This window comes from Perca flavescens, chromosome 23, assembly GCF_004354835.1.
Source record: "Perca flavescens isolate YP-PL-M2 chromosome 23, PFLA_1.0, whole genome shotgun sequence".
NCBI classification, from domain to species: domain Eukaryota; kingdom Metazoa; phylum Chordata; class Actinopteri; order Perciformes; family Percidae; genus Perca; species Perca flavescens.
The window spans coordinates 19,845,902-19,870,125 of record NC_041353.1 but is presented as its reverse complement, the minus strand read 5'-3'; the positions used below and the strand labels follow the sequence as shown (position 1 = coordinate 19,870,125).

At 40.6% G+C, this 24,224-nt stretch overlaps 1 protein-coding gene and 1 long non-coding RNA gene across 4 annotated transcripts in view; one reads left to right on the top strand and one right to left on the bottom strand.

Moving 5' to 3' along the window:
• The window catches only part of LOC114550459 (uncharacterized), a 231,258-nt gene extending 216,286 nt beyond the window's left edge, over positions 1–14,972 (top strand). Inside the window, exons 7-10 of the long non-coding RNA XR_003691704.1 lie at positions 9,058–9,142; positions 13,624–13,844; positions 14,171–14,374; positions 14,544–14,972. This is a non-coding gene — a long non-coding RNA (uncharacterized LOC114550459). The remainder of the gene's footprint in view (positions 1–9,057; positions 9,143–13,623; positions 13,845–14,170; positions 14,375–14,543) is intronic.
• Positions 10,506–23,872, bottom strand: pfkfb3 (6-phosphofructo-2-kinase/fructose-2,6-biphosphatase 3). Of its 3 annotated transcripts, XM_028571246.1 has the most exons (15): positions 23,541–23,872; positions 21,401–21,529; positions 21,087–21,183; positions 20,782–20,848; positions 20,604–20,678; positions 20,457–20,513; positions 20,220–20,344; positions 19,917–20,124; positions 19,649–19,795; positions 17,883–17,987; positions 15,671–15,800; positions 14,643–14,770; positions 14,179–14,367; positions 13,767–13,789; positions 10,506–11,556 (listed from the first exon to the last, which is right to left on the bottom strand). In XM_028571246.1, the coding sequence occupies exons 1-15, from the start codon at positions 23,617–23,619 to the stop codon at positions 11,550–11,552; spliced, it is 1,566 nt and encodes a 521-aa protein (XP_028427047.1). In that variant the 5' UTR covers positions 23,620–23,872; the 3' UTR covers positions 10,506–11,549. The 3 variants fall into 3 exon arrangements, with proteins under 3 accessions (XP_028427047.1, XP_028427046.1, XP_028427048.1); XM_028571245.1 differs by lacking the exon at positions 13,767–13,789; XM_028571247.1 differs by lacking the exons at positions 13,767–13,789; positions 23,541–23,872 and adding an exon at positions 22,811–22,852.
• Positions 23,873–24,224: the final 352 nt, after the last annotated feature.

Genomic DNA, 24,224 nt, shown 5'->3' with positions numbered 1-24,224 from the left:
AGGTCTCACTCTACTTCAAATTCTGGCGTTTTTTTTTGCTTTCTACCCAGTAGCTGCCCGGGGCAGGACTTTTTCATGACACATGGGGGGCGGAACAAGCACTTAAAAAAAGAAAAGAAAAAAAAAATCCCTCTGCACTGCAAAGCACAGAAGCTGTGTGAGAAGACGAAAGGCTGAAACAGACTCTGTTGAGAACAAAAAGTAGGCTAGATAGTAGAAGTTCACGAAAGCAATCCAAAAAAAAAGACGACACTGCTGCTCTGCCAAATGTCTTCAAAGGAATGTTGATAATAAAGAACATTGATTTAATATTGATTAAGGGATGGTGCACTCCCAGGCCGGCGGGCAGTTGTATCCGCGCTACCGGACACCCTATTTAGGATTCACAAGGAGGAGCAGCGTGTGTGTGTGTGTGTGTGTGTGTGTGTGTGTGTGTGTGTGTGTGTGTCAGTGTGAGCGCCCGTCCTACGAAAACAGAGAATTAGCTCCACACGTAGTTCATTATAGGCTACATCTTAAATATACTGTATTTGGAATATCCATTGAAATATTCACATTTGACATGAAAAAAGTTACTCTGAGACGTGTCCAGTATGGGACATCGCATAGCATTACTGTATGTGCTGGGGTACATTTTCACTATAATTTATATACAAGTGGACACCTGAGTATTATCCCCCATATTGATATAAATACACCCAAAACATGCTGTCATGTGATGTCATAATGCAGCAACAAAGTAATCTGTATTTTTCTAAAAACTACTAATCGATTAAAGGTTAGGGCTGGTGATAGTCTGTATTTTTTAATCATTAAATACCCAAACCACCCCCTGATAAATCTTCTTCCTCCAAAAACACATGAATGAGCAGCATCTAGTTAAAAACACATCAATGAGCAGCATGTTGTTAGGAAGTGATTAGCTAGTAGTAGAGATGGCCCGATACCATATTTTGCTTCCCGATACCAATTCCGATACCTGAACTTGCATATCGGTCGATAGCGAGTACCGATCCGTTACCAGTGGGTCATACATTTTATTATGTTTTAAAGGAACACGCCGACTTATTGGGAATTTAGCTTATTCACCGTAACCCCCAGAGTTAGATAAGTCGATACATACCCTTCTCATCTCAGTGCGTGCTGTAAGGCTGTCTGATGGCTCCAGCGGCAGCAGGCCAGCACAGAACATGCAGGTGACTGGTTCCAGTAATTCTACTGCTCCGAATAAGTGACAAAATAACGCCAACATGTTCCTATTTACATGTTGTGATTTGTAGAGTCACAGGGTGTACAAAAAACAACGTAACATGAGAACAAACCGGGAATTATATTCTCAGAAGGCGAAACACTGCTACTTCTGCTACTTGGACGGAGTGATTTGCTCTGCAGCAAGCCTGTCTGAGAATATAGTTCCCGGTTTGTTTAGGTTTAGAAGATGGCTTTGTCTCATGTTACGTTGTTTTTTGTACACGCTGTGACTCTAAAAATCACAACATGTAAATAGGAACATGTTGGCGTTATTTTGTCACTTTTGTCACAATTCGGAGCAGTAGGATTACTGGAACCATTCACCTGCGTGTTCTGTGCTGGCCTGATGCCGCTGGCGGCGTCAGACAGCCTTACAGCACACACTGAGATGAGAAGGGTATGTATCGACTTATCTAAATCTGGGGGTTACGGTGAATAAGCTAAATTCCCAATAAGTCGGCGTGTTCCTTTTACAACTGTATACTACTATCCCTGTATGGATGTGATATTATTTCTATCTTTGTTGTCGGTCTGGCTCAGGTTAAACTCTTTGTGAAACATGAACAAACAATGAACGCCGCAGAACTTTATTTTATTATGCAGTTTTGACGGTCAGTTATAACGGAAAAAGATCATAAATAAACTACTTTAATGTAGATTTTCTTTAGGGCTTTATTACGTGGTATCGGATCGGTGCATAAACTCCAGTACTTCCCGATACCAGCGTTTTAGGCAGTATTGGAGCCGATACTGGTATCGGTATCGGAACATCTCTAGCTAGTAGTACACAGGTCATATTGTACATACAACAGGTAGCTACAGTGCATGTAAATACGTAAGTCAAGGTGCATTCATTTACTACAAATTATTGTAAGACTGACTTGAAAAATTTAAAATCAATTCTTTAACCCCCAGGCCGCCAACACACATCCTATACGCATTTTGAAGATTGACGTTTTCAGTCGAAATAAATGGGCTTAGGAATGTTGGAAGGTGTTGAGAGACCGCTTTGGTCTTTTCATGTGTTATAATGAAATCTAAACCTACTGCAGCTGGATTATTTCTGCCTCCAGAGCATTTTTGTTTAGCCTTAACTTCACCCGTTGAATAGCAGTGTTTTAGTATTGCATATTTGCAATGGCCAACAAATTGTCAGTAGAGAAATAAATTCTTAAAGACAGAAGTGCAGAAGTCTCTACATTTTGGGAAGATTGCTTAAATGACTACGCCTAATGAGGTTTAAATCGACCAATTAGATTATTTCTGCCTTTGAGTAACGTGTGTGTACATTATTACCATGCATGTTGAAACCCTGCATGCTTTCTTTTCTCACTGTTCTGACTTTAGATTGCAGTAATTAGATGTATCAACATGTAGGTGTCCCTCCTCACCAGTGGTATTACCCCGCCTTGTTTTTTTTTTCCTCTGTCATGCTGAGACTACGTGAGCCTCCGCACATCACTCTCTCAATTATTCATGTAGAGGGGGAAAGAAAAAGAAAGGGTAGAAGGTGAAGGCGGACGTGACTTTTCTCACATGGAAGGAACGCCATTTTTATTATGCGGTCTATCCTTTCCACTTCTTCTGTTTTTGTCATGTCTTTTCTCCTCGTCACTTCTCTTTTCACCTTTTTTTTCTCTCCTACTGTCTTACCCTTCCTTTTCTTGCCTCACCATAAGTCTTTGTTTTCCTCTCTTTTTTTCTTCCTTTCCTTTCCTTCCCTATCTTCCTCCATGTCTCCTCTCCTCTCTGTCCTAATGTTGCCGTGTTTGCAGCCCGGGACTATCCTATTATTTAGCCATCTCTAACCCATTAACTTGGCGAGGGATTAGGAAGAGCCAGGACACCGATATAACAGGAAGTAAGCCACCTTGGCAACTTCTCTTATTGGCAACTTCTCTTCTTTGGAGATGTAGCTCTTTTTCGATCCAGTGACTAATCTGGTGTCTATTTGGGCCCAAAGGGAATTATGTTATTGACTGCCAGCTCGCCTGTTGGCACCTTTATCTGATTTATCTGCCTGTCCTCTGCAGTCCTTCTCACAAACAGGTTTAAGGCTTGATTAGCAACACACAGACAATGGGAAGTCACGCACACAGTGTGCATATAAATGTTGCAATGTGACTGAGTTCTTCTTTCCACTACAATTTGATGCTGAATGCATCAGCAGCAGCAGTCTCTGCAACTTTATGTCTTAAGTCAACAATGTGTTGGCATAAAGTTTAGGTTCACAAACCATCACCGACAATGGGGCAGTTACTCAGAAATGCTATTGCTCCCAGTTAAAAGTAATACATTTTCACCCCCCAATGCTCCCACTTTTCTTAAATTCGCTATTTTGAAGTTGAAATTCTTTGTGGCGGAGGCTTCCTGGGCTCCCTGCAGTGTGAAGCACATTCCATGTAACCACAGCATTCTGGTTTCAAAGCGTGCCAGGGACCTTTGTCACCTCTCACCCCGCTCTCCCTCAATATACTTCCTGCTGTTGATCTCCACTGTACACTATCCAATAAAGGCAGTAATCCCGACAGAAAAATACAATCATCCCATAGAAGTACAATCTTCAAATGTGTATCTCTGTACAGAAAAAAAAGCATCCCAGTTATCCTCCTTCTACACGACCCTGTGATATTATTATGTTCATTTGAGCGTTAGGTCTGCATCAGATGTTGTGCTCAGGTTTTTACAGTATATTTATGGTAGGTATATTTCAATCTTATTGCAGCTTTTCATTGACGTTGTATGCAACTGCACCCCCTCTTAAGTTCATCTGGCGTTCTGTCTGAACACACCATAAATTAAAGAGCTTTGAGCAATCAGATAGATTACCTGCAACAAAGAGATGAGTATCATCCACATACAGTACACGGATTATGGAACCATGAGAGAATAAATAGAATATGAGTAGTTTGTAGAGTTCAAAATCCTTGAGGGAGTGACACTTGTCATTTTTACAAAATAAAGTTCAGAATGGAAAAGGATTTATTGCCAAGTAATTAACACCCACAAGGAATTTGTCTTAGTGGTTGCCCCATACATTAACTTGTGGACCAATATGTTCAATATAACTGTTTAAAAATAAGAAAAGAAGGCTGTGTGATTTAGTGCAGGATGTGCAAAAATGTTGTGCAAAAGTTCAGTTTTGAAGAAGACATGAAAGTAGCCATTGAGACAATAAACTGATTGTATGAATGTTTATTGAGGTAATAAATCAAGTGAGAAGTAGGGTAATTTTCTCATAGACTTCTATAGAAACAGATTTTGGTTTTGCAATTACCCTGCTGGAAATTAGATAGAATGCAGGTTGATGGCACTTCCCCATTGGCTTCACTTTTCAGACCTGGAAGCTAGTCCATTATTTTTATAGAGTCTATGGATAGACCGAACCCTCTTACAAGAAAGTAGTGTTTCAAAAAGTTTGTGTCTGTGGTGGGAGCAATCAGCTACAATCTTTCCGCCTTTCCGCTCTTTTCCTGCCCGCTTCAGGGTCCTGGGTACGTACAAGTCCTGGAGAGACGACAGATTGCACCCAATCACCTTTTCAGCAGGGTGGATGATACGCTGCTGTCTTCCCTTGTTGTTGGGGCTGGCAGCAGTGTACCAGATGGCTATGGAGGATGTGAGGATGGACTCAATGATGGTAGAGTAGAAGTGCATCATCATGTACTTTGGCAGGTTGAATTTCTTAGTTATAATGAAAGCTAAAAAGTGAAGTACAGCAGCAGGGAAAGTTTTATTATTGAGAACATATGACAGAGAGTAGAGGATGTAAGATGTAAGAAAGGATGTGATAAGTTTTATTCTGACTGTTAATCATTTTTGTACATTTTCCGATTTATTCTGCTGTCATTTAGCACACTTAAATATAATGTTAAATAGGTTTTAAGTTAAATAAACTATTTGTAAAGCTTTGAAAAAGTGAGGCTCTCTGTGCAATCCATAATCTACCAATGCAATGCAATGCAAAACGTTAGGATGACTCTCTACAGTAAGAAAGTTTATTTTGACAATGATGGAACTATGCAGAGGATCATGTAAAAGGGCTTGTATTTCAGCAGCAGTGTAATCAGGGATAACGCATGGTCTATTTAATCTACTCTGCTCCATTCAAGGCCAGCTGAGTGACTTACCCTCTCCATTCAACGCAAAATCTCCCCATCAATGGCCTCTGCACAAAGAGAGAGGGATGAGTTTTCACTCCACCACACAAATAATGGAGGTAATGCATTCTTTACAAAGCAGAAATAACAAACGCAAGGTCAACTTGAGCACGTTCGCATACCGTTTCGTAGTAACATACTGCTTTAAATTCATATACAGTACGTAATAAACTTTTACAAATCAGGGACTGTAGAGCGAGCCATGGGGGGGTGAGGTTTTTTGGATTTTCCCTGTAGTATTTCTTTTGGTTTGATTGTGTTCCTTTGACAATCAGACAGAGGCAAACAAAAAAGTCCAATGGCTTTCATTTTCAGCTATGATGGCCCCTTCATGTAAGAAAACAAAACGGAATGCAAAAAAAAAATATATGTACTTATAAGACATATATTATAAGACATTTTTGAGAATACAAATGTGAAAAAGCTATCCTTCAACCACGACTGTCTTGTCAATTTACAGATTAAAATCACATTCATAAAGAATGTAGTGTTATTTAGCCTGTTTAAAAGCAAAGATCAGCATGGTCTCTAGAGACAACTTGCAGGTCTTGTTTCCATTACTTTGAACTAGTAAACTTCCACTCACAAGCCTGGCAGGAATGTGTTACGTTGCTGTCTCGCTACAGTGAGACAGGTGTGTTGGACAAAGACATGGTGAGTGTGTCACAGTCATAAAGATATAAATGTTTATTCAGTGACAGTGATGTAATGCAGGTAAAAAGGTATGTGGGTCAGATGTTCCCAGCCTTTTTTGTCAGTCAAAAAATGGATATTGTTACAATCCTTTCACAGTTTGGTCGCATTTTCATTCATATCAACCACTCAGAGTAGCAGATTCAATTTGAAGTTTCAACCATTATCCATAACTTGTAGCCATTATGACAATTTATTTATTGATTTTAGCTATTCTAAATATGTGTGTACATACTCAGTTTGTGAAGGGTACAAGTAGATTACTTTGAGCCAATAAGGAGGAGCTAAGAAGGTAGACGAGGACGAGCTACTGAGTCATGATAAGGTGCGACAAAGATAGTGTGAGACATGATGCTCGGTCACATGGTGACGGTAAATCACTGTGAAATAGTGTCTGTAGATGTTTACAAGTGCCCATGTTGAAGAAGAGGCGTGAATTTTTTTGTTAGACTCGACCCTATTGACCAACTGGGTCAATCTCCATTACTCTTTGTATACGTTTAACCAGAGTGATTGGGAACGTGCATAATCATTCATCAGCACAGAATTAAGCAGCTATTTGTGGAGCTTCTGGCTTAGTGCTGCCGGTTAACACCAAGCTCATGTAATATGCCTGACACAGCAACTCCTCTCTCCCACAGAGATTTTACACACACACACACACACCAGTACCAACGCCAAACCACATCCAGTCTATTTTAGGCTGAGCACAACATATAGTTAGACAGCTGAGCCACCAGTGATTACATTTATAACATGCTTTTTATTAAGTTGATAGAGATAGATAAATAAAAAAGTAAAAGTTAATAAAACACAGCAAACATTCTGCATATTGACAATAAGATACTTCAGATATGCATAGGTAAAATGGCTCAATTTGAAAAGACAACAATATGCAAAGTTAGAATGCAAAGTAGATTTTAGAGTTTCAGTGATGTCGTGACGGCCGTGGTAAACCTGTTAGGAGTCACATACACCTGTGTGTGTGTGTGTGTGTGTGTGTGTGTGTGTGTGTGTGTGTGTGTGTGTGTGTGTGTGTGTGTGTGTGTGTGTGTGTGTGTGTGTGGCAGTGGTGTACCTGACAGCAGTCACATAGCCAATCTGGCCACAGGATGACCAGTCTGCGCCAAGACAATCAGTCTACCCCTCATTCAGACTTGTGGAAATACCGCATTCAGCTGGCAAATGCATATTATCTGTGTGACTGAGTAAGTGAGTGCAAAGAAGAGAGGAGAGGAAATGGCATGCCACTTTATGCCGTACAGCATCTAGAATGGCACATATTCTGCTCATTTGAGAAGCAATTGTGTCAATGATCAGTTACCATCAAGATTAGCCTTGTTCTGTATACACGTACATTTCCAAATGGTTTGCATAGGCAAGGCAAGGCAGCTTTATTTATCTAGCACATTTCAGCAACAGCTAAAATAGAATATGACGGGTATGAAAAGAAACATGAATAAAAGTGAGAAGAATGTAAGAAATGAGCAATTACTTAAAAGGCATGCATCATAAAGAATAGTCTTCAGCCTTGAATGAAAAGACCTGCAGTTTTCTGTGAGTTTGTTCCTGATATGTGTTGCATAAAAAGTGAACACTGCTACTCCCTGTTTAGTTCTGACTCTGGAGACAGAAAGCAGACCTGTCCCGGACCACCTTAGAGGTCTGGATGGTTCATAATGTAGCAGCAGTTCAGAAATGTATTTTGGCCCCAAACCGTTTAGTGCTTTGTAAACCAACAGTAGTACTTGAAGTCAATTCTCTGAGCGACAGGAAGGCAGTGTGAAGACCTCGGAACTAAAGTGATAGTATATATACTTTTTTAAATGTTGATAGTGCACTATTTTGGTAGTTAGGACAACAATTCAAAGTCACTGACTCGTAGCAGCAGTTGAGCAAAACATTCAGCCCTTTGGAAAAATAATTTGCAAAACAGGAAGCAGTAAAAGTACCACATCATTTTCATATGGAAAGTGGTGGAAACGTCACAAGCTCAGAGCACACAAACGGAATGAAGTTGTCTACATAGCTTAATCTAATTCTCAAGCTTTTTTAAATGTTGCCCACTAAAAACTGAAGTGATTCCTGAATGATCCTGTCACCTGACTGAGCACACACACACACACACTATTACATAACATGTCATTTAGCTGACGCTTTTATCCAAAGCGACTTACAGTTGCTACATATGTCAGAGGATGCACGCCTCTGGAGCAACTATGGGTTAAGTGTCTTGCTCAGGGACACATTGGTTGATGTATTACAGTGGGAATTGTACCCAGATTTCCCACACCAAAGGCATGTGTCATATCCACTGCGCCATCACCATCACTATTAGCACAGAGACATCCCATGCACTTAGTCATGCACCAACAGCTGGTAGATTCTGGTGTTTCAAATTAATATTCATCATGTATTCAATCCAGCATATGCAAGACGACCGGTAACACAGCATCAGCACTGCTGTGTTGGTTTAGCAGTCATGTGGAACTGTAATGTCCGATAACAGTTTCAGACTGGAGCGTATCTATGTCCCCAGGGTTCAATGTTACCAGGGCCTTATGTTCCCCAGCTCATTATCCTCCTAATATGACACATTAGAGACACATTTCAAGTGTTGTTTGTTCTCAGCAATGCTTATTTCCCTAGCTCAAATACGATACGATACAACTTTATTGTCAGTTCAGCTCAAAAGAAGAAATGAAAAGAAAAATACTCACAGAGCTAGACAGAAATTACACATATAGTACTCGTCAAAAAGACGAAGAAGAAAGCAACTTTTCTGGGGAAACCCTGCAGTTTATAATCTACTGATGTTCCTTGAAATCTACACCCTCAAATTTGTAGACAATTTGTTTGCCGATTTTAGACATTGATATCTCCACAGTGACTGAATGGATTTTCATTATTCAAACTGCATTTGAAACGTCCATCTTCCTTCGTTCTTTTGCAGTTTGAACTGTGAAGATTGCCCTCGGCAAGGACCCTGGGAACAGATGGATGACCCCTTCCAGCCTGCACTTGTTGTTTGTAAAAAGGTAGGGTTCAGTGATAAATGGCCAACAGTTTGTATGTCATATTGCACAAAATGCTCAACCGTCTGCTAACGTATGTCAAAGTAAGAGTCTATAGGCATACCAAGGGCTTTGTAAGGTATTTAAGCACAGCGGGGCTTTTAGCTAAATGCTAACATCAGCGCGCTTATGTTCACAATGACAATCCTAACATGTTGATGTTAAGCAGTAATGTTTACCATATTTGGTGTGTTAGCATGCTAACATTTTCTGAACACAAAGTGCAGCTGAGGCTAATAGGATTGTTGTTGGTTCAAAAATGTATTGGGCAGAATTAATTTGATTAGCCAGATTAAAAGTTAAGCAATCACCAAAGTTGTAGTCTATTTTGAAGACATTTAATTTCTGGGATTGTTCAGGTGCCGGATGTCTGTCACTTTCTGCTTTCTTTGTGTTGGCATTTTAAACTCTGGTTATGGTTAACTGCTCCTCAGATCGCTGCAGGGTAAATCCAGACAGCTAGCTAGACTATCTGTCCAATCTGAGTTTTCTGTTGCACGACTAAAACTACTTTTGAACACGTTCCACCAAAAAAAAATTCCTTCCCGAGGCCGTTGGCGCTTAGCGCCCCCCAGACAATTGTGATTGGTTAACAGAAATGCCAATAAACCAGATCACGTTTTTCTCCCATCCCAGAATGCTGTGTGGACTAGCCAGACCTTCCTCCGCAATGCTGTGGAGGAAGCTCTGGCAAGACGATCCTCAAACCACAAGTGCCAACTTTACGGTGGTGCTATAGGTAACGCAGGAGATCACAAAAGTAAAAGTAATAGCATGGCTAAAAAATATCCACTTCAGATTTTACAAGTGGGCCATATAAGCTTACAGCCAAACCATGTGTCACTACTTTGTAATTTGATGAAAATATAGAGGTTTGTAATGTTAATAATACCCACTATGTTTTTTTAACCTGTTGGAACCTTTTGTATCATTACAGAAACACATTTTATTCCAAAATAAAAAAAAATGTGAAGTTATCAGTCAATATTTTCACTAAGCTCTCTGCCCATAAAAGTACTTTTATCAGTACTCTTATCTGCCACAGAACTTGAATTTACCACCACTATACTTAGCAATAGTATTATTTTGTGCTCAATCTTGTATCAACTCTGCTGCAATTTCACAGCAACATCCTGCATGCTCCCCCAGTCGTGATTAGCCTGATTAGCAGCATGCGTCTCAGTGTGACTCATGAATCTTGTGAATGGGTGAGATAGTGAAGGCAGGAGTGCCAGGACACGCTGTGTATACTGCAGATTAGCACCACAGAAGGAAACGCAAAGCCTAGATGTTGGACTTGGGCCAATGAACATAAACAAACACTGTATGTTTTCCAGGAGTTAATTTATTGGTCCAGCAGATGCAAAAATCAACTGTACAACATACTGTCCTCTCATGCATAGTCCTCAGATTAAAACAAGGTGTCTCTCACTCCAAGCATCCAAAACTACATACAAAATAAATAAGGACTATAATAAAACAGTTTTTACAAAAAACAAATTTCAAGTATGTCAAGCAAACTTGTTAACATAGGTTTTACTGAGAGAGGTAAGCAGCAGCTTCTTTCCGTGCTTTCCATTAGTACAAAAATACTTCTACGCACACATGTTCATCAAAAGTCTCCCGTGAAAGTCATTTCCTAAGAATCTCCAGTTTTTCTGTATATACATTAACATTTACAAAGATATTATTAACAGCACGCATTGTTATAACAAAATATAGGTGCTTCCATTTGTGCGTAGCAGACAAAGACAGCAAAAGGAAATCAAGGTAATTCAACTTGAAAATTAAGAACTCTGTTAAATGATCAGCGTGCACCGTAGCGTTGAAACTAAACACAACAAAAAATAAATATTTCAAACTGTGAAAAGTAAAATATTGACGTGATATGTGGAGTTATTAGGTGAAATGTGGTGCACCTTCTCGAGCAATCAATTCCAGAGAAATGGCAAGAGAAGCGGCGTAAGGCTTGCAAAACAAGCACTACAGGCACTCTACGGCAAAAAAAAACCTTCAATACAGTGACATGAGAAATACATAGTGACACAAAATAAAAACAAAAGTACAAATGTACCCCCACTGTGCAAAATAATCGCTTATTTTATAGTGTCAGCATACAAAGGAGTCAATTACGTCATGACGCTCTTCTTTTGCACACATTTTTAGAAAAGCGTGCATGATAACGCCAATATAGGTGGTTACTTGTGTCTTTGGCTGACAAATAACTCATCAATTTAACTCTTCCTTCTTTTTCAAGTCATTGCCTTCAGTGAGCCTTTGTCAGCGATCCACTTTCCGGCCTCTTATGCCACATCGGTGCAGTTTTATTGGCAGGGCTGCAGGACATCCCGGTGGCTAGATGAGTTTCTCCTCAGGTTCTGTAAACACACAAAAATGCCACAAAAAACGTTAAGACTTTAGATGCCTTCTGTATTATTGGGGCAACTATTAACTATGCAACAAATTGCAACAACACAAAAGACAGTGCTGTTGCATAAATATCCTCTGGCCAAATGATATTCTCTCATGTAGTTTAATCCCTAAACCACAAGTTACATCACCTGTGTTTTCTAAGGCCCTAATTTCCTCTATGATATTTTTAGAGGGCGTGAACACAACCATTAAGTTAATGAGTGTGTGTGTGTGTGTGAGCAGGTTGCTGTAGGTAAGTGTGTGTGTGTGTGTGTGTGTGTGTGTGTGTGTGTGTGTGTGTGTGTGTGTGTGTGTGTGTGTGTGTGTGTGTGTGTGTGTGTGTGTGTGTGTGTGTATACCAAGTTAATCCTCAGGTGATTATAAAGGAAGCTGACAAGATCATCACACACCCAACAGCTTAATACGTCTTAACACTTTTCCACTGTGCCAGCAAAACTAGTGCAGTCATGCAGTCAAGTCAAGTTCATTGACACTGCATGGTCATTTAACTGCCTACTTGAGAACTATTTGGTAGTGGTTGGTAGAGACCCAACTTTGATCAAAGCTGATGTCATTCTCAAAAGAAAAATAGTCCAATTCATTTTATACTAACTAACCAGAATGAGGAACAAACTAGGACTTTCACTGCGGACCCAATTCAAATTTTGGTAACTATTTTGGAGGATATTTTGGTAGCAGTGCTGGAGCTGCTCCCCCCGCAACCCAACGCCGGATAAGCGGACGAAGATGGATGGATGGATGGATTTGGTAGCAGTCACCAGCTGCTCTTCTAAACTCTAAAATATCAGACCCTTTTAATTTAGCTTGTGAATAATTGTCAGCTTATTTGCAAGATAACTGGCTAACTAGCTAACCAGCATTGCTTTATTGTTAACACGTTTGATTAGCACAAAACAAAACGCTAAATAAGCCTGCTGGCTAGTTAGTTAATAGTTTGTTTACCTGCTCAAAAATTCACCTTGTTTAGGTGTAGTTTTTTAGTTATTATTTTTTGGAGTAGAACTAGATTGGCTCTTCTAAAACATATTAATTATCCATCACAAAAACTAACATGTCTGTCGGTTTATGAGTGTAAATGCTCTTTTAACTGATCCTTTTAATTTAGTTAGTGAATATTCTTGTTAGCACGTAAACTAGCTAACCATTATTGTTTGTTATTAACATGTTTGATGAGCACAAAACAAGTGCATATAGTGGAAGCTAGCTTTAGCATGTTACATTTGTTTCTTTGCTAAATGAGCCTGCTGGCCAGCTATTTGATAGTTTGGCTTTTCTTTAATTGTCTTAACTATTATATGTAATAATATATATGATATATAATTATATAACTAACTTTTTTGTTGTCAACTTGTTAGCACGCTTACTAGCTAACCATCCTTCTTATATTGTTAACATGTTTGATTATGTCAAAATAACTGCATCTAGTGGAAGCTAGCTTTAGCATGTTACATTTGTGTCTTTGCTAAATGAGCCTCCTGGCTAGTTAGTTAATAGTTTGATTACCTGCTCAAAAACGTATTAGTATTATTAGTATTAGTGTCAGATGTGGCTGCGCTGGCAGAACTACAGTATGAAGCAACTGCGTACTACGTTGTGTTTACCTTTGAAAGACAGAGTGAAACCACTTTCAGATATTGGAGGACGGTTCGTCTTTAAACAGGGCAAGACAAGCCAAAAATAAACCAAACACAGAGACAAGCACAGCATGAATCAGCGTATTGCAACAGCAGATTGTGGTGACGAACAACAATGACGCAGCAGGCAGGAATGTAAGCTGGGAAGTGAGGGTTCCCTAACCACAAATACAGCATGATCTGTTTTTAACTTTTCCACACTGACAGGAAACTTCTCAAATATCATTTCCTGTCAAGTCTGGAAATGTTGACTTACAGACTTACTGTAAGAGCATATCCTGGCACAAAATGCCAGTCTATGGAATATCTTGCATTTATCATATTAAATTCTCACTAGTATTAACTGACTATGTGTATCGATATTTCTTATTTTTTTAGATTCAGTGTGAAAATAGTTAGGGGGAAAAAAATGTCAGCAGTGAGTACAATTGTAAAAGATGACACAGCAACAGGAAAAGAGTGGATGGATGAGATAAAGAGAGCGAGACAGCCAGAGATGCCAGAACTAAACAAATACTTACAGGCAAACTTTGCCCAGCCAGTGCTGTGAGGAGCAGAGGAGGCGAAGGCCGCAGAGCAAAAGAGGACAGGAAACAAAAGTGAGTGAACATGCATGCAGTCTTTACAGAGGCAGTCAGAAAGGAAACAGATGAAGGAAATGTTGTTTTTTTAGCATCTCATGATGTCCTAAATGCAGTTCAGAGGGTTTTCCATCTTGATAAGAGAATTCTCGGCAGAAACACAAACCTCTTGCCACATTTAACATAAAAAATGGTCCAATTAGTCAGTTTCTTGTGACTTGAGTCTAAATAATTTGGTTCTGGCCTTAAGAAACCCATATTAGTTAAGTTGAGTCCTTGTAACTCTAAATATATATATAATGCTTGAAATGAAATGAAAGTGTGTTTGTATGTGTGTTTATAAGAAACCCACCTGTCCAGCCAGAGTAATAGGGAGGTGCGAGGGGCTGCAGAGCACCAGCGAGGCAACAGATGGAGGTACCTCCTGGATCGGAGACTCATCTAGGTCATCGATTCGAGGTTTCTTGATGTTTGACTCGGGGCTGGTCAGAGGAGTCACACTGTTCCGCCTGATCAAGGTGCCAGGACCCTTCTTCACCTCCTGCAGGGTGAGAAATATTAAGACCCTTAGACTCAGAAATCACAGCATATAGAAGTATTGCTGGGTTATCTTAATAAAAGAGCAAAAAGACAAAATAGTCAACAGCTATCTATCACCATCATGATGGTGGCTACAGCTCTATTCAGTTCTTTCTCCTTTCTCAACATTTCCTGCAGTACTGAACAAGTCACCCACAATAGTACAGGATGTGACACCGACTTCAGTTCTGTAGGGCTGAGCAGAACATTTCCAGTAATCAGTGTATCAAGCATTACCTCAGGTCGGTCTCTGTGCGTGTTCACCGCCTCCACATTCAGAGAGATGGACTCCACTTTGCACCCGTAGGCGACCGGGGTGAGCTTCAGCACCGTGTGGAGGGGACACTTCAGGTAGGGCATCTCCTCTGGAACAACAAGCAAAGGAAGGAAAAACAAAGATGTGAACACAGTTGCATATAGCAGATTGGAGTATCATAAATCATTAGTAATCCATACAGCCTCTCACTTATCCATACATCCTCTTGTTTTTCTTTCTTAATGTTAAACAGTTATACGTCTGTAACAATTATAACATAACTGTCTAATCGCAATTTTTTTTTGTTGGCATTTTTAGGCCTTTATTTTTGACAGGACAGCTTAGACTTGAAAGGGGAGAGAGAGGGGGAATGATACGCAGCAAAGGACTGAGCCTCTGTATATGGCTGTATATGGGCGTGTGCTCTACTAGGTGATCTACCCAGGCGCCCACAATTTTTTTTACATAATCGCTGTTTCTTTGTTTAACCGCAATTAATTGCCAACATAATTTTTGATTGTAATTGTCAATTTTCTGTTCATGTAAGCAAAAAAATCCAATGTTTTATGATAATAAAGAGGCATGGTTTACTTCATAGGCTGTGTACCTGTGTTATTACATTATCTTGGTCACATGACAGTGATATAACCAAAATATGTATCCTGGGATTCATTCAGAACCTTAATTTGTCTGCAAAAGTAATACATAAGTAAATATTTATAAATTTGACAATTTGAAAGAGACTATTATATTGTTAATCGCAATTATTTCTGAGACAGTTAATTGTATATTCAAATTTGGAATTGTTACAGCTCTAATGTACATATTTGTTTCAGTATTTATTGTTTGTCCATTTCATATTCATGTTTAATATGCTTATGTATGCACCAACAACCAAGGGACATTCCTTGTAAGTGTTTCCTTGGCAATGAATCCCTTTCTGAACTCATTCTGATTATTTAGGTTATGACACTAAATGAGAGGGCTTTATGGGACTTGTAGTACCCACCTGCACTTTTATCCAGGAAGTAGGCCAGCAGGCAGCGCATGACAGCCTGGTGACAGATAACCAGGACATTCTCTTGCCTCTCCAGGTCCATGATGACTGGCTCCACCCGCTGGACCAGGTCCTGGTAAGACTGTAGTCAGGATCATAGTGAATGGATCATAGTTGTTATCAGTGGTGGAAGAAGTATTCAGCTCCTTTACTTAAGAAAAAGTACGAATACCACACTGTAAAAAATACTCTGTTACAAGTAAAAGTTCTGCATTGAAAATGTTACTTAAGTACAAGTATGTAAGTAGCATCTGGAAAATGTACTTAAAGTATTAAAAGTCAAAGTACTCAATGCAGAAAAATCTAAACAGTTCTGTGTTTGATAGTCTAATCAGCTGGACTGGACTGGAGCTGTCACAGGGTACCCGCGGGGTCTTAAAAGCATTGAAAAAGTCTTAAATTTGATAATCTCAAATTAAGGCCTTAAATTTGGTATACAAAGTTTTGGATTTCGTTATAAATGTCTTATATTTTTGCCTTCCCTAGGATTAAGTTCATACCATAACAAAATTAACTGTTACTGATGTAGGCTAATTTAAAAACTGACCGGAGCGCGTCGCTGGACGCACCGGAGGACCGAGACGCAAAACGCGCCTCTCTGACTGGTATGGGGGTTAGCGGTTAAACTGATCGGCGGATGTGCGGAATGTGTCGGGTGTGTCGGAGCCTGGCTGGCCGCTCGCCGCCTTCAGGTAAAGCTCAAGATAACAGGCTAACGGCTTATGAGCTAGCCAAACACCGAACGGCTCCATTAATCTGCTCGGTGCGTCTTATAACAAACGGAGCGAGCAGCTGCCGGACTCTAACATCTGTTGATCCGTGCAGGACTTCACTGTGAGCGGACCGTTTAGACCGGCAGGTAACGTTAAAGGTTCTCTGCTACTGTAGCGAAGCTGCAAGTAAACCAGGGCTCTCAAGTGTCACACATTGAGCGTGACAGTCAATGTAAAAAGCAAACGGGGCTCTGTGTCTGCAGAGCAATCACGTAATGCACAGCAGACTATGGTGCAGGTAGATATTTTATAGTTTTTTTTTTTTTTAGGTAGCCTACTTAATTTTTTTTCAAAATATCATGACCCCTCCAAATCTCAGATATATTTTGAATGTGCACAAATTTTTGAAAATGAGCAGAAATCTTGCTCAAAACACATCTGGAATATTACAGTCCAGGGGTGTATTAATTCATTAAAATCAATGAATTTAACATTGAGGTGAATAATTGTCATATGCACATTTAAGGAGGTTACTTCCTCAACAAAAGATGTCACTCTTGCCTGTCCTTAAAGCTTGAGAGCCCAGAGTAAACGCTGAACTGAGCTGTGTGTTTTCAGTGTTAAACACAGCTGCAGGTGTTCATGCACAACTGTTTGTGATTTCCAGAGGTGGAAGATTTACTCAGATCATGTATTGCAGTAAAAGTACAAAAAACAATGTTATTGAGTTACAAATTACTTGTCAGTTACAAGTTCTGCATTCAACATTGTCCTTAGGTAAAAGTACAAAAGTATTATCAAAATATACTGTACTTAAAGTAGCAAAAGTAAAAGTGCTCATTATGCAGTGTAATATATCTTATTGGATTATATTATAATCCAATAAATTGTATTAAATGACTGATACTTTAAATACAATGTGTTATTTTATTCAAGTAGCCTACTTGTACATAATTATTTTCTAGGGTTTAAAATGTATACAGATTTGACATTTTGCCCTCATACTTCTGTCGGAATGGGTACGAAGTTGGCATTGAATTTCATTTGAAATGGTATTAAAAAGGTCTTAAAAAGCCTTGAATTTAAGTTGGAGGATCCTGGGGGTACCCTGTCAGATGCATGTATAGTACATGTACTTTGCTACATTCCACCACTGGTTGTTAATATTATTTTTTAATTGATGACCTAAATCAAAAATAAATGCTCTAGGCAATCACAGAGACTCAATGGGAAAAGGCACAAGAATGTGTCCACTCTTCTTCGGTGTGTGCCAGATTATATTTATCAAGGGGTAGAGTACTGTTTATAAGAGAAAATTTCATTTGATGTGATTATCCTAATTACTTCAATAATAAAAAATAAAATGGAAAAAAAATTTAAAAAAATAAATGCCCTGTATTTTAGGTTTGTTAAGTGTGAAGTTGTCCAGTGGTTATTGACTGTGTTTGTACCTCTCCAGCAGGGTAGCGATAGTAGTATTTATCCTCATCTCTCAAAGCAAACTCCTCCGGGAATTTCTCCTTCATCTCATCATACGTCATCTCTTCACACATTCCCTAAAAAGAACAAAGAAGAAAAAATATAATATTTCAGGTTGGGGAAAACAAACAAATATAGCTGTGTGATGTGTAGCGCTGCAACTATTCCAAATTTTACTGTATAATTAATTGCTTCAGAAATCATCGCGATTAACGATATAATTGTCTCTTTCAGTCAAATTTAAAATTATTTATTCATGTATTGCTTTTGCAAACAAATTCCCAGGATACATCTTTTTGGTTATATTACTGTTATGTGACCCGGATAATGTAATAACACAAATACACAGCCTATGAAGTAAACCACGCCTCTTTATTATCATAAAACATTGTATTCTTTTCTGAAATGCACCTAAAACTTATAATTATAGTCATACCTCTAAGGACCTCAGCTAATGTAAGCAATGATTTGCCTCCTCCTCCACAGCGCTGCGGAGGAGGGTCTGGCTGGTCCACACAGCATTCTGGGATGGGAGAAAAACGTGCCCTGGTTTATCGGCATTTTTTTAAACCAATCACAATTGTCTTGGGCGGCGCCGCTGCAAAGTAGCCTCGGGAAGGAACTTGTTTTGGTGGAACGTGTGTACGTTCAAAGGTTTTTTTAGTCAGACTGATCTCATGAATTGGCGTATGTATGACACGCCAATTTGTATTCCGTTTTTGCGTGTTATCAAGACGCATAATCGCATTTTTGCATGTATATCAACGCAAATCGGCCGCCATTGACCTACATTGCGAGTCAATTTCCGTGGAGGTAGGTTGGGGTGGCGGTTGGGTAAAACACAGGACTTTCACCCAGGAGAGCCGGGTTTGCGTTTCGTGTGTGGCGATTTTTTAGCCGTTTTTTTTTAATTTATTTATTTATTTTAATAAGCCTTTCCCTGTGTTCTTTTCCTAAACAAGTGTGTGACATTGTTGCGATAGTACGTCGCGTTCTCGCGATATCACGCAACGTGGCGAGGCCACGTGGTGGGTATGTTTACATCAGCTGTATACAGCGTAGGTATACACTTGGATAGCTGATCAATTAGTTGATTTAATTGACAGAGCTGTGCGCTTTGAGAGGTGGTTAAGACTAGAAAAGCACAATATAAATGTAGTTAACCATCTGTAAATCTGAGTTTCTCCACAATTAATCCTGCAAAAGCACCACTTTAAATCCTGTGTTTACCATAAATGTGCTCAGAAGTTTCTTGGAAATGAGCAATTAAGCATGAATAAGCATAAAAAATGACTAATCGACTAAAGAATTCTTAGTCGACTAAGACCAAAACGACCGATTAGTCGACTAATCGACTAAGATGTGGCAGCCCTACTGAAAATGCGTACAATAACACGCCATTTGGCTTTATAAAAGTGGCGTGTATATTTACGCAAAGTCACGATGCCATGTTGTTTTAGTGGTGCAACAGAAAACTCAGATAGGACAGATAGTCTAGCTAGCTGTCTGGATTTACCCTGCAGAGATCTGAGGAGCAGTTAACCATAGTCCTCAGAAATCCACCGGAGTTTAGAACGCCAACACAAAGGAAGAGGAAGGTGACGGACATCCGACCTAAATGAAAGACATCCAGCAGAATTTTGGGCAGCGCCTGAACAGTCCTGGAAGTGGAACCTCGTGGCTATAGACTACAGGCCCAGTGATGTGGCGTCATAGTGCGTGTTTGAGTGATACTCACAGCGTCTATCTCGTTGAGAGCCTTCCACTGTTCGTACGGGACTCCCAGGTGCTCTGCGGTCTCGATGCTGCGACACAGCTGGCTGCTCCAAACCTTGAGATCCTTCTGCTGCTGCTCTTCCACAAACCGAGCCAGGGCAGCCGAAAACTACAGCAGGGAGGGAACAGTCTTTAGCACCCGAAGTTCATCGATCATGATCGTTTTAAAATCGTGTCATTTTGTTGACTCTCATAACCTGTTTTACGTTTCTGTCTGTCGCTGTTGGTACCTGTTTGCCCCGCGGCGAGAGGCCTGCGTCCCCGCCCAGCCGGCCCTCCACGTTGTCGGTGCTCTCCCCGTGCCGACACAGGTAGATGGTGCGTGGCTGGACGTGGATGTTCATCAGGTAGTAGACGATCTTGCTCTGGATGTGGTCCTGGATCCGGTTGACGAGGAAGCGCCGACCCACGTCTATCACCTTGATGAAAGAGAGATCCCTGGAGGAAGAACAGAATGGGGTGAGCGATAAATGGGTGAGCTTTGCATTGGGATACCGCAGATATCTTGACATCATCAATGCTGATCGTTTTACCTGTCGTACTGATTGGGGTCCAGGGGTTGGTAGCTGGTTTTGTAGCATTCGATTCGCCTCTGGAAATCCAACACGGCGTCGTTTTTGTTGCAGTCCCGGTAGTCTGGACACGACACCTTCACTTCCTGCACAGGGAGGAAGATTGTCAGACGGCAAATACCAGTTATAAACACGTTACGTTCTACGCCTTTTCAAACAGCGGCAGGATGAAATCGTGGTGTCGTGCCTGCGACTCACCATGATGTTCGACGCGATCACGCTGGGATCGTCGCACACCGACTCGATGAAAAAGATCTGTACACAGAAAAGGAAAAGCAGTTAAAAGTCGCGCCGTCGCCGATGATGTCGGTCCTCGACTCTTCGTGTCGCCACAGTAACCCTTACCTTGAAGCTATTCTCACTGCCAAACTGAAGGATCATGTCTCGTCTTTCTCGCGTCGTGTTTGTGGCGTCGAAGACCTGAAAGGGACATGAAACGGCGTTGTAAGACGACGGGTTTTAATTTTGTCAAACATAAGGACAAAGTTTAAGAAAAGCATGCGATGCATGATGGGAAACTCACCGCTACTTGGCCTCCCTCCTCCTTCAAATAGGATTTGACGTCCCTCAAGGCTGCTAAGGCACATTGCCTGAAGAGCAAAAACATCGATGTTCATTTTGTGTTATTAATAAAATATAAACAGTAGATTACATATGTGTAATTTAGGGGGGTAAGTCTTTTTTTCTCTACTTTTTTTTTGATGGTTTTTTTGTTTTGTTTTTTAAATACATGCATACATACTAGATAGTTGGACTTAACCCCCCAATGTTGAACCCCTTGGGAGATTTCTTTTATTATGCATATATACGTATTTGTGTTAAACTTACTGTCTGATTTTCACGGCACACTCATTATCAGACTTGAAGAAGTCATAGGAGCTGTAGTTCTTGACCGCCTCCCTCCGGTACTCTCCCACATTGAAGACTGAACACACACACACACACACACACACACACACACACACACACACACACACACACACACAGGGGAAGAAGCAACAAGCATGAACACCATGTCCTGGAGGTTGAAACATGAGTTGACCCTGCCGGGCAAAACACTTCCAGGAGTAAAACATGAAGTGTCATCGTGTAACTGATACGCTACTGGACAAACTGTTGTTGTTGTTGTAAAGGCTGTGTACCTTTGGTGGGCATGCCGATCCAGTTGAGGTAGCGTGTGAGTTTTTTGGACATGTACGTCTTCCCTCGAGCCGGAAGACCCACCATCACGATGACGGTGGGGGGGTTGGCAAAATGGGGGGCGCAAGCCGCTGCAGAGAAGGAGGTAAAAAGAAAATATCATCTTGTGCTCTGCAACCTGAGAGGGCCCATACCCGGCTGCCTAGGGTGGACACAAATAACTGGTCACCAAGAGCTGCAACCTGCCTGAATCCATTCATTTAAACAACTTCTGCACCTAACTGGCGTCATCTATATGCTGACACCCTCCCAGCGGGCACCTGGTTGTCTGCTGCCGCCAGACTCGCCTTTTCCTTCACCTTACTGCACATGTGACCCGCCTCTGAACGGGCTTACACCACCCAGGATTAGTAGTTTTCACTTGACCAGATTTACTGAAACCCCATCCCTGAGGCCCCTGGGAAATGTATTATATGGAATGTCGGATTCATTAAGAGGATGGATGGGCAGAGGAATGCAGGGCGTTGATTGGAATCTGTTTGATTGAAGCAGTGAATACTTTTCATGTCTCATTTCCTCAGTTTCAAAGGTTATTATTTTCAGTCTCCATCGCTGCAGTTGTAAACATAAGCACGGATCACGCATTGCCCGATGACGCCCTGAGGGCTAATTTATACTTGCTAATCTTGTTTACATAACAAAAGAGCCATGTTAATTAAGCCGAAAAACGGATCACACTATAAGTTAGTCCTCAGACATCTGGTTCATTTTTTGTCCACTAGCCAAATGGCTTAGTGAAAGTCGACTCAATAGATAACCATTTTTTTTTGGCTGGTGAGTGAAGCACATCTACCACGATATATCGACTGGATATCACGCTGCGCAATATTATATTGAAAGTGTCGCGATATGTATGCAATATTTTTTTTATATTTACTTTTATTGTTTCTATTATGTCCTGTTCTGTAGACATGCTCTTTATTTATTTTTTATGCTGTACAACCAGTAAACATGTCCTGTAGACATGGTCATTATATTATTTGTTTTACCAGTCCAATATGACAGACAATATGTCAGTTGAAATAAATCTTGTGTTGTAAGAAAACTTGTTTCATTTGTTATGAATCTATTTTGATGCGTTTTCCCGTAACTTTTGTAATTTTACATTTGTTACAGAAATATCGAGAATTAATATCGGTATCGCAATATTCGTAATGAATATCGCATTATCACATTGTGTCGATATCGGTTCAGGGAGGGTCTGAGCCAAGCTGTAGCCTAGATGTGTCCTTTTTCTTTTCTTGGTTTTGAATTTGCAGATATTTTGACTTTTTGCTGTCCTCAAAAACGAAGGAGAAAGCTTCCTGGTGACATTACAGTGATTGTAAGTTGCTGTAAAAACTGTGAAGTACCTGTTTTCTGAGCACAGATTCTCTTCTCTGTGGTCTCCCTGGTAATAAAGCCTGGGAACACTAGACGGCGGCAGGGTCGCGCCATGACCACGCGCTGCCAGCCGACCAATTAGAAAATGGTAGGCTACCGCTTCAAAAGCATCCGACAGAGGTTATGGTTGCGGGCCACGGTGGTAACCATGGTTTCGTCATGCTCCAGTTGGAGATATGTGACGTACCGCGCGTACTGATGAAGACCACCAATCGATGAATTGATGAGTCAAAAGACCGGCGTAGAACCATAGCGTAGAACCATAGCGTAGAACAGGTGCACTGCATGACTCAGATTTACACATCAGAACTGCCCCTCAGCGGACATATTAGAAGGGAATTGAAGAGAAAATGTCGATTCAAAATCGCCGGTTACTTCTTAGAAAACACTAATTTGTCGCACGGGGATTCAGTTATTCAAACAAACCTTTTTATTGAAGAAATAAAAGTCGCCTAGTGAGTGCTGCTGCTCACCGTAGGCTACGCTAAACACCACACTTGGTCACATAGGCTAGCCGTAAGAGATAAAAGGAGCTGCCCACTGCAATACACTTTTTAAGTCCATGTAAAAGATATTGTATAGGGATAAAAATAAAAAAAATACTGCGTATAGGCTAATATTAAGAATGTCACTCTGCAGCGTTACGATATCAATGAAAACGCAAGACCATATGAATTGAAATGTTAACAGGGTTTTTACCTCTCCGGGGTACCGGCTTGTCATCCTTGGTGGGCACCCAGATCTTTTGGATCCTGTTCTGGGTCAGCTCTCTGGGCATTCCTCAAGGACTGAAGAGCCGCACAGTACACGAGAACCGAGCTGCTTTAGATCCCGGGGACAAAAAAAAAGGAGAGCCGGTGGTTGTCTGAGCAGGAGCCTCGTCCGTTCAGAAGGAATGAGCTGAGCTGTTGTCAATGTCTGCAGAGCGCGTTGAGCCGGGCTAATCTGCCGGTCTGCGGCACACATCCGCTATTTAACTCCGCCCGGCCGGCCGGCCTAGCAACGTGACTGCGGTGACGAAATTACACACAATATCTATGATGACATCCACACACACACACACACACACACACACACGGATATGCAGTCAGACACAGCGCCTCTTTGTGGTAGTCTAACTGATTGGATGATGATGTTGCATGCGTTTTCTAATAGTAGCCTAAATAAATTATATTACCTATGAAATGGAATGTGAATGCATTTAGTAATTAGTGTTATTACATTACAATAATTATATTAGTAGGCTAGCAGTCGAAGTCATTTATATTTGGTCCATGGAGTGGTAGCAGTTATGACGTTTTTATTATTTTCTAAATCGGACATTACTGCATAAGGTCAGTCCGTTGAATAGTGGCGGTTGTTTGTAAAATAACTGTTAATGGA

Excerpts from the sequence above, each read along its gene's own strand:
- pfkfb3 (XM_028571245.1), bottom strand. The coding sequence starts at position 23,619 with ATGCCCAGAGAGCTGACCCAGAACAGGATCCAAAAGATCTGGGTGCCC. Across the intron at positions 20,849-21,086 it reads TGTGCCGTGAAAATCAGACA|GCAATGTGCCTTAGCAGCCT; the intron begins GTAAGTTTAACA and ends TTTGCTCTTCAG. Across the intron at positions 20,345-20,456 it reads TGATCGCGTCGAACATCATG|GAAGTGAAGGTGTCGTGTCC; the intron begins GTGAGTCGCAGG and ends CTCCCTGTGCAG.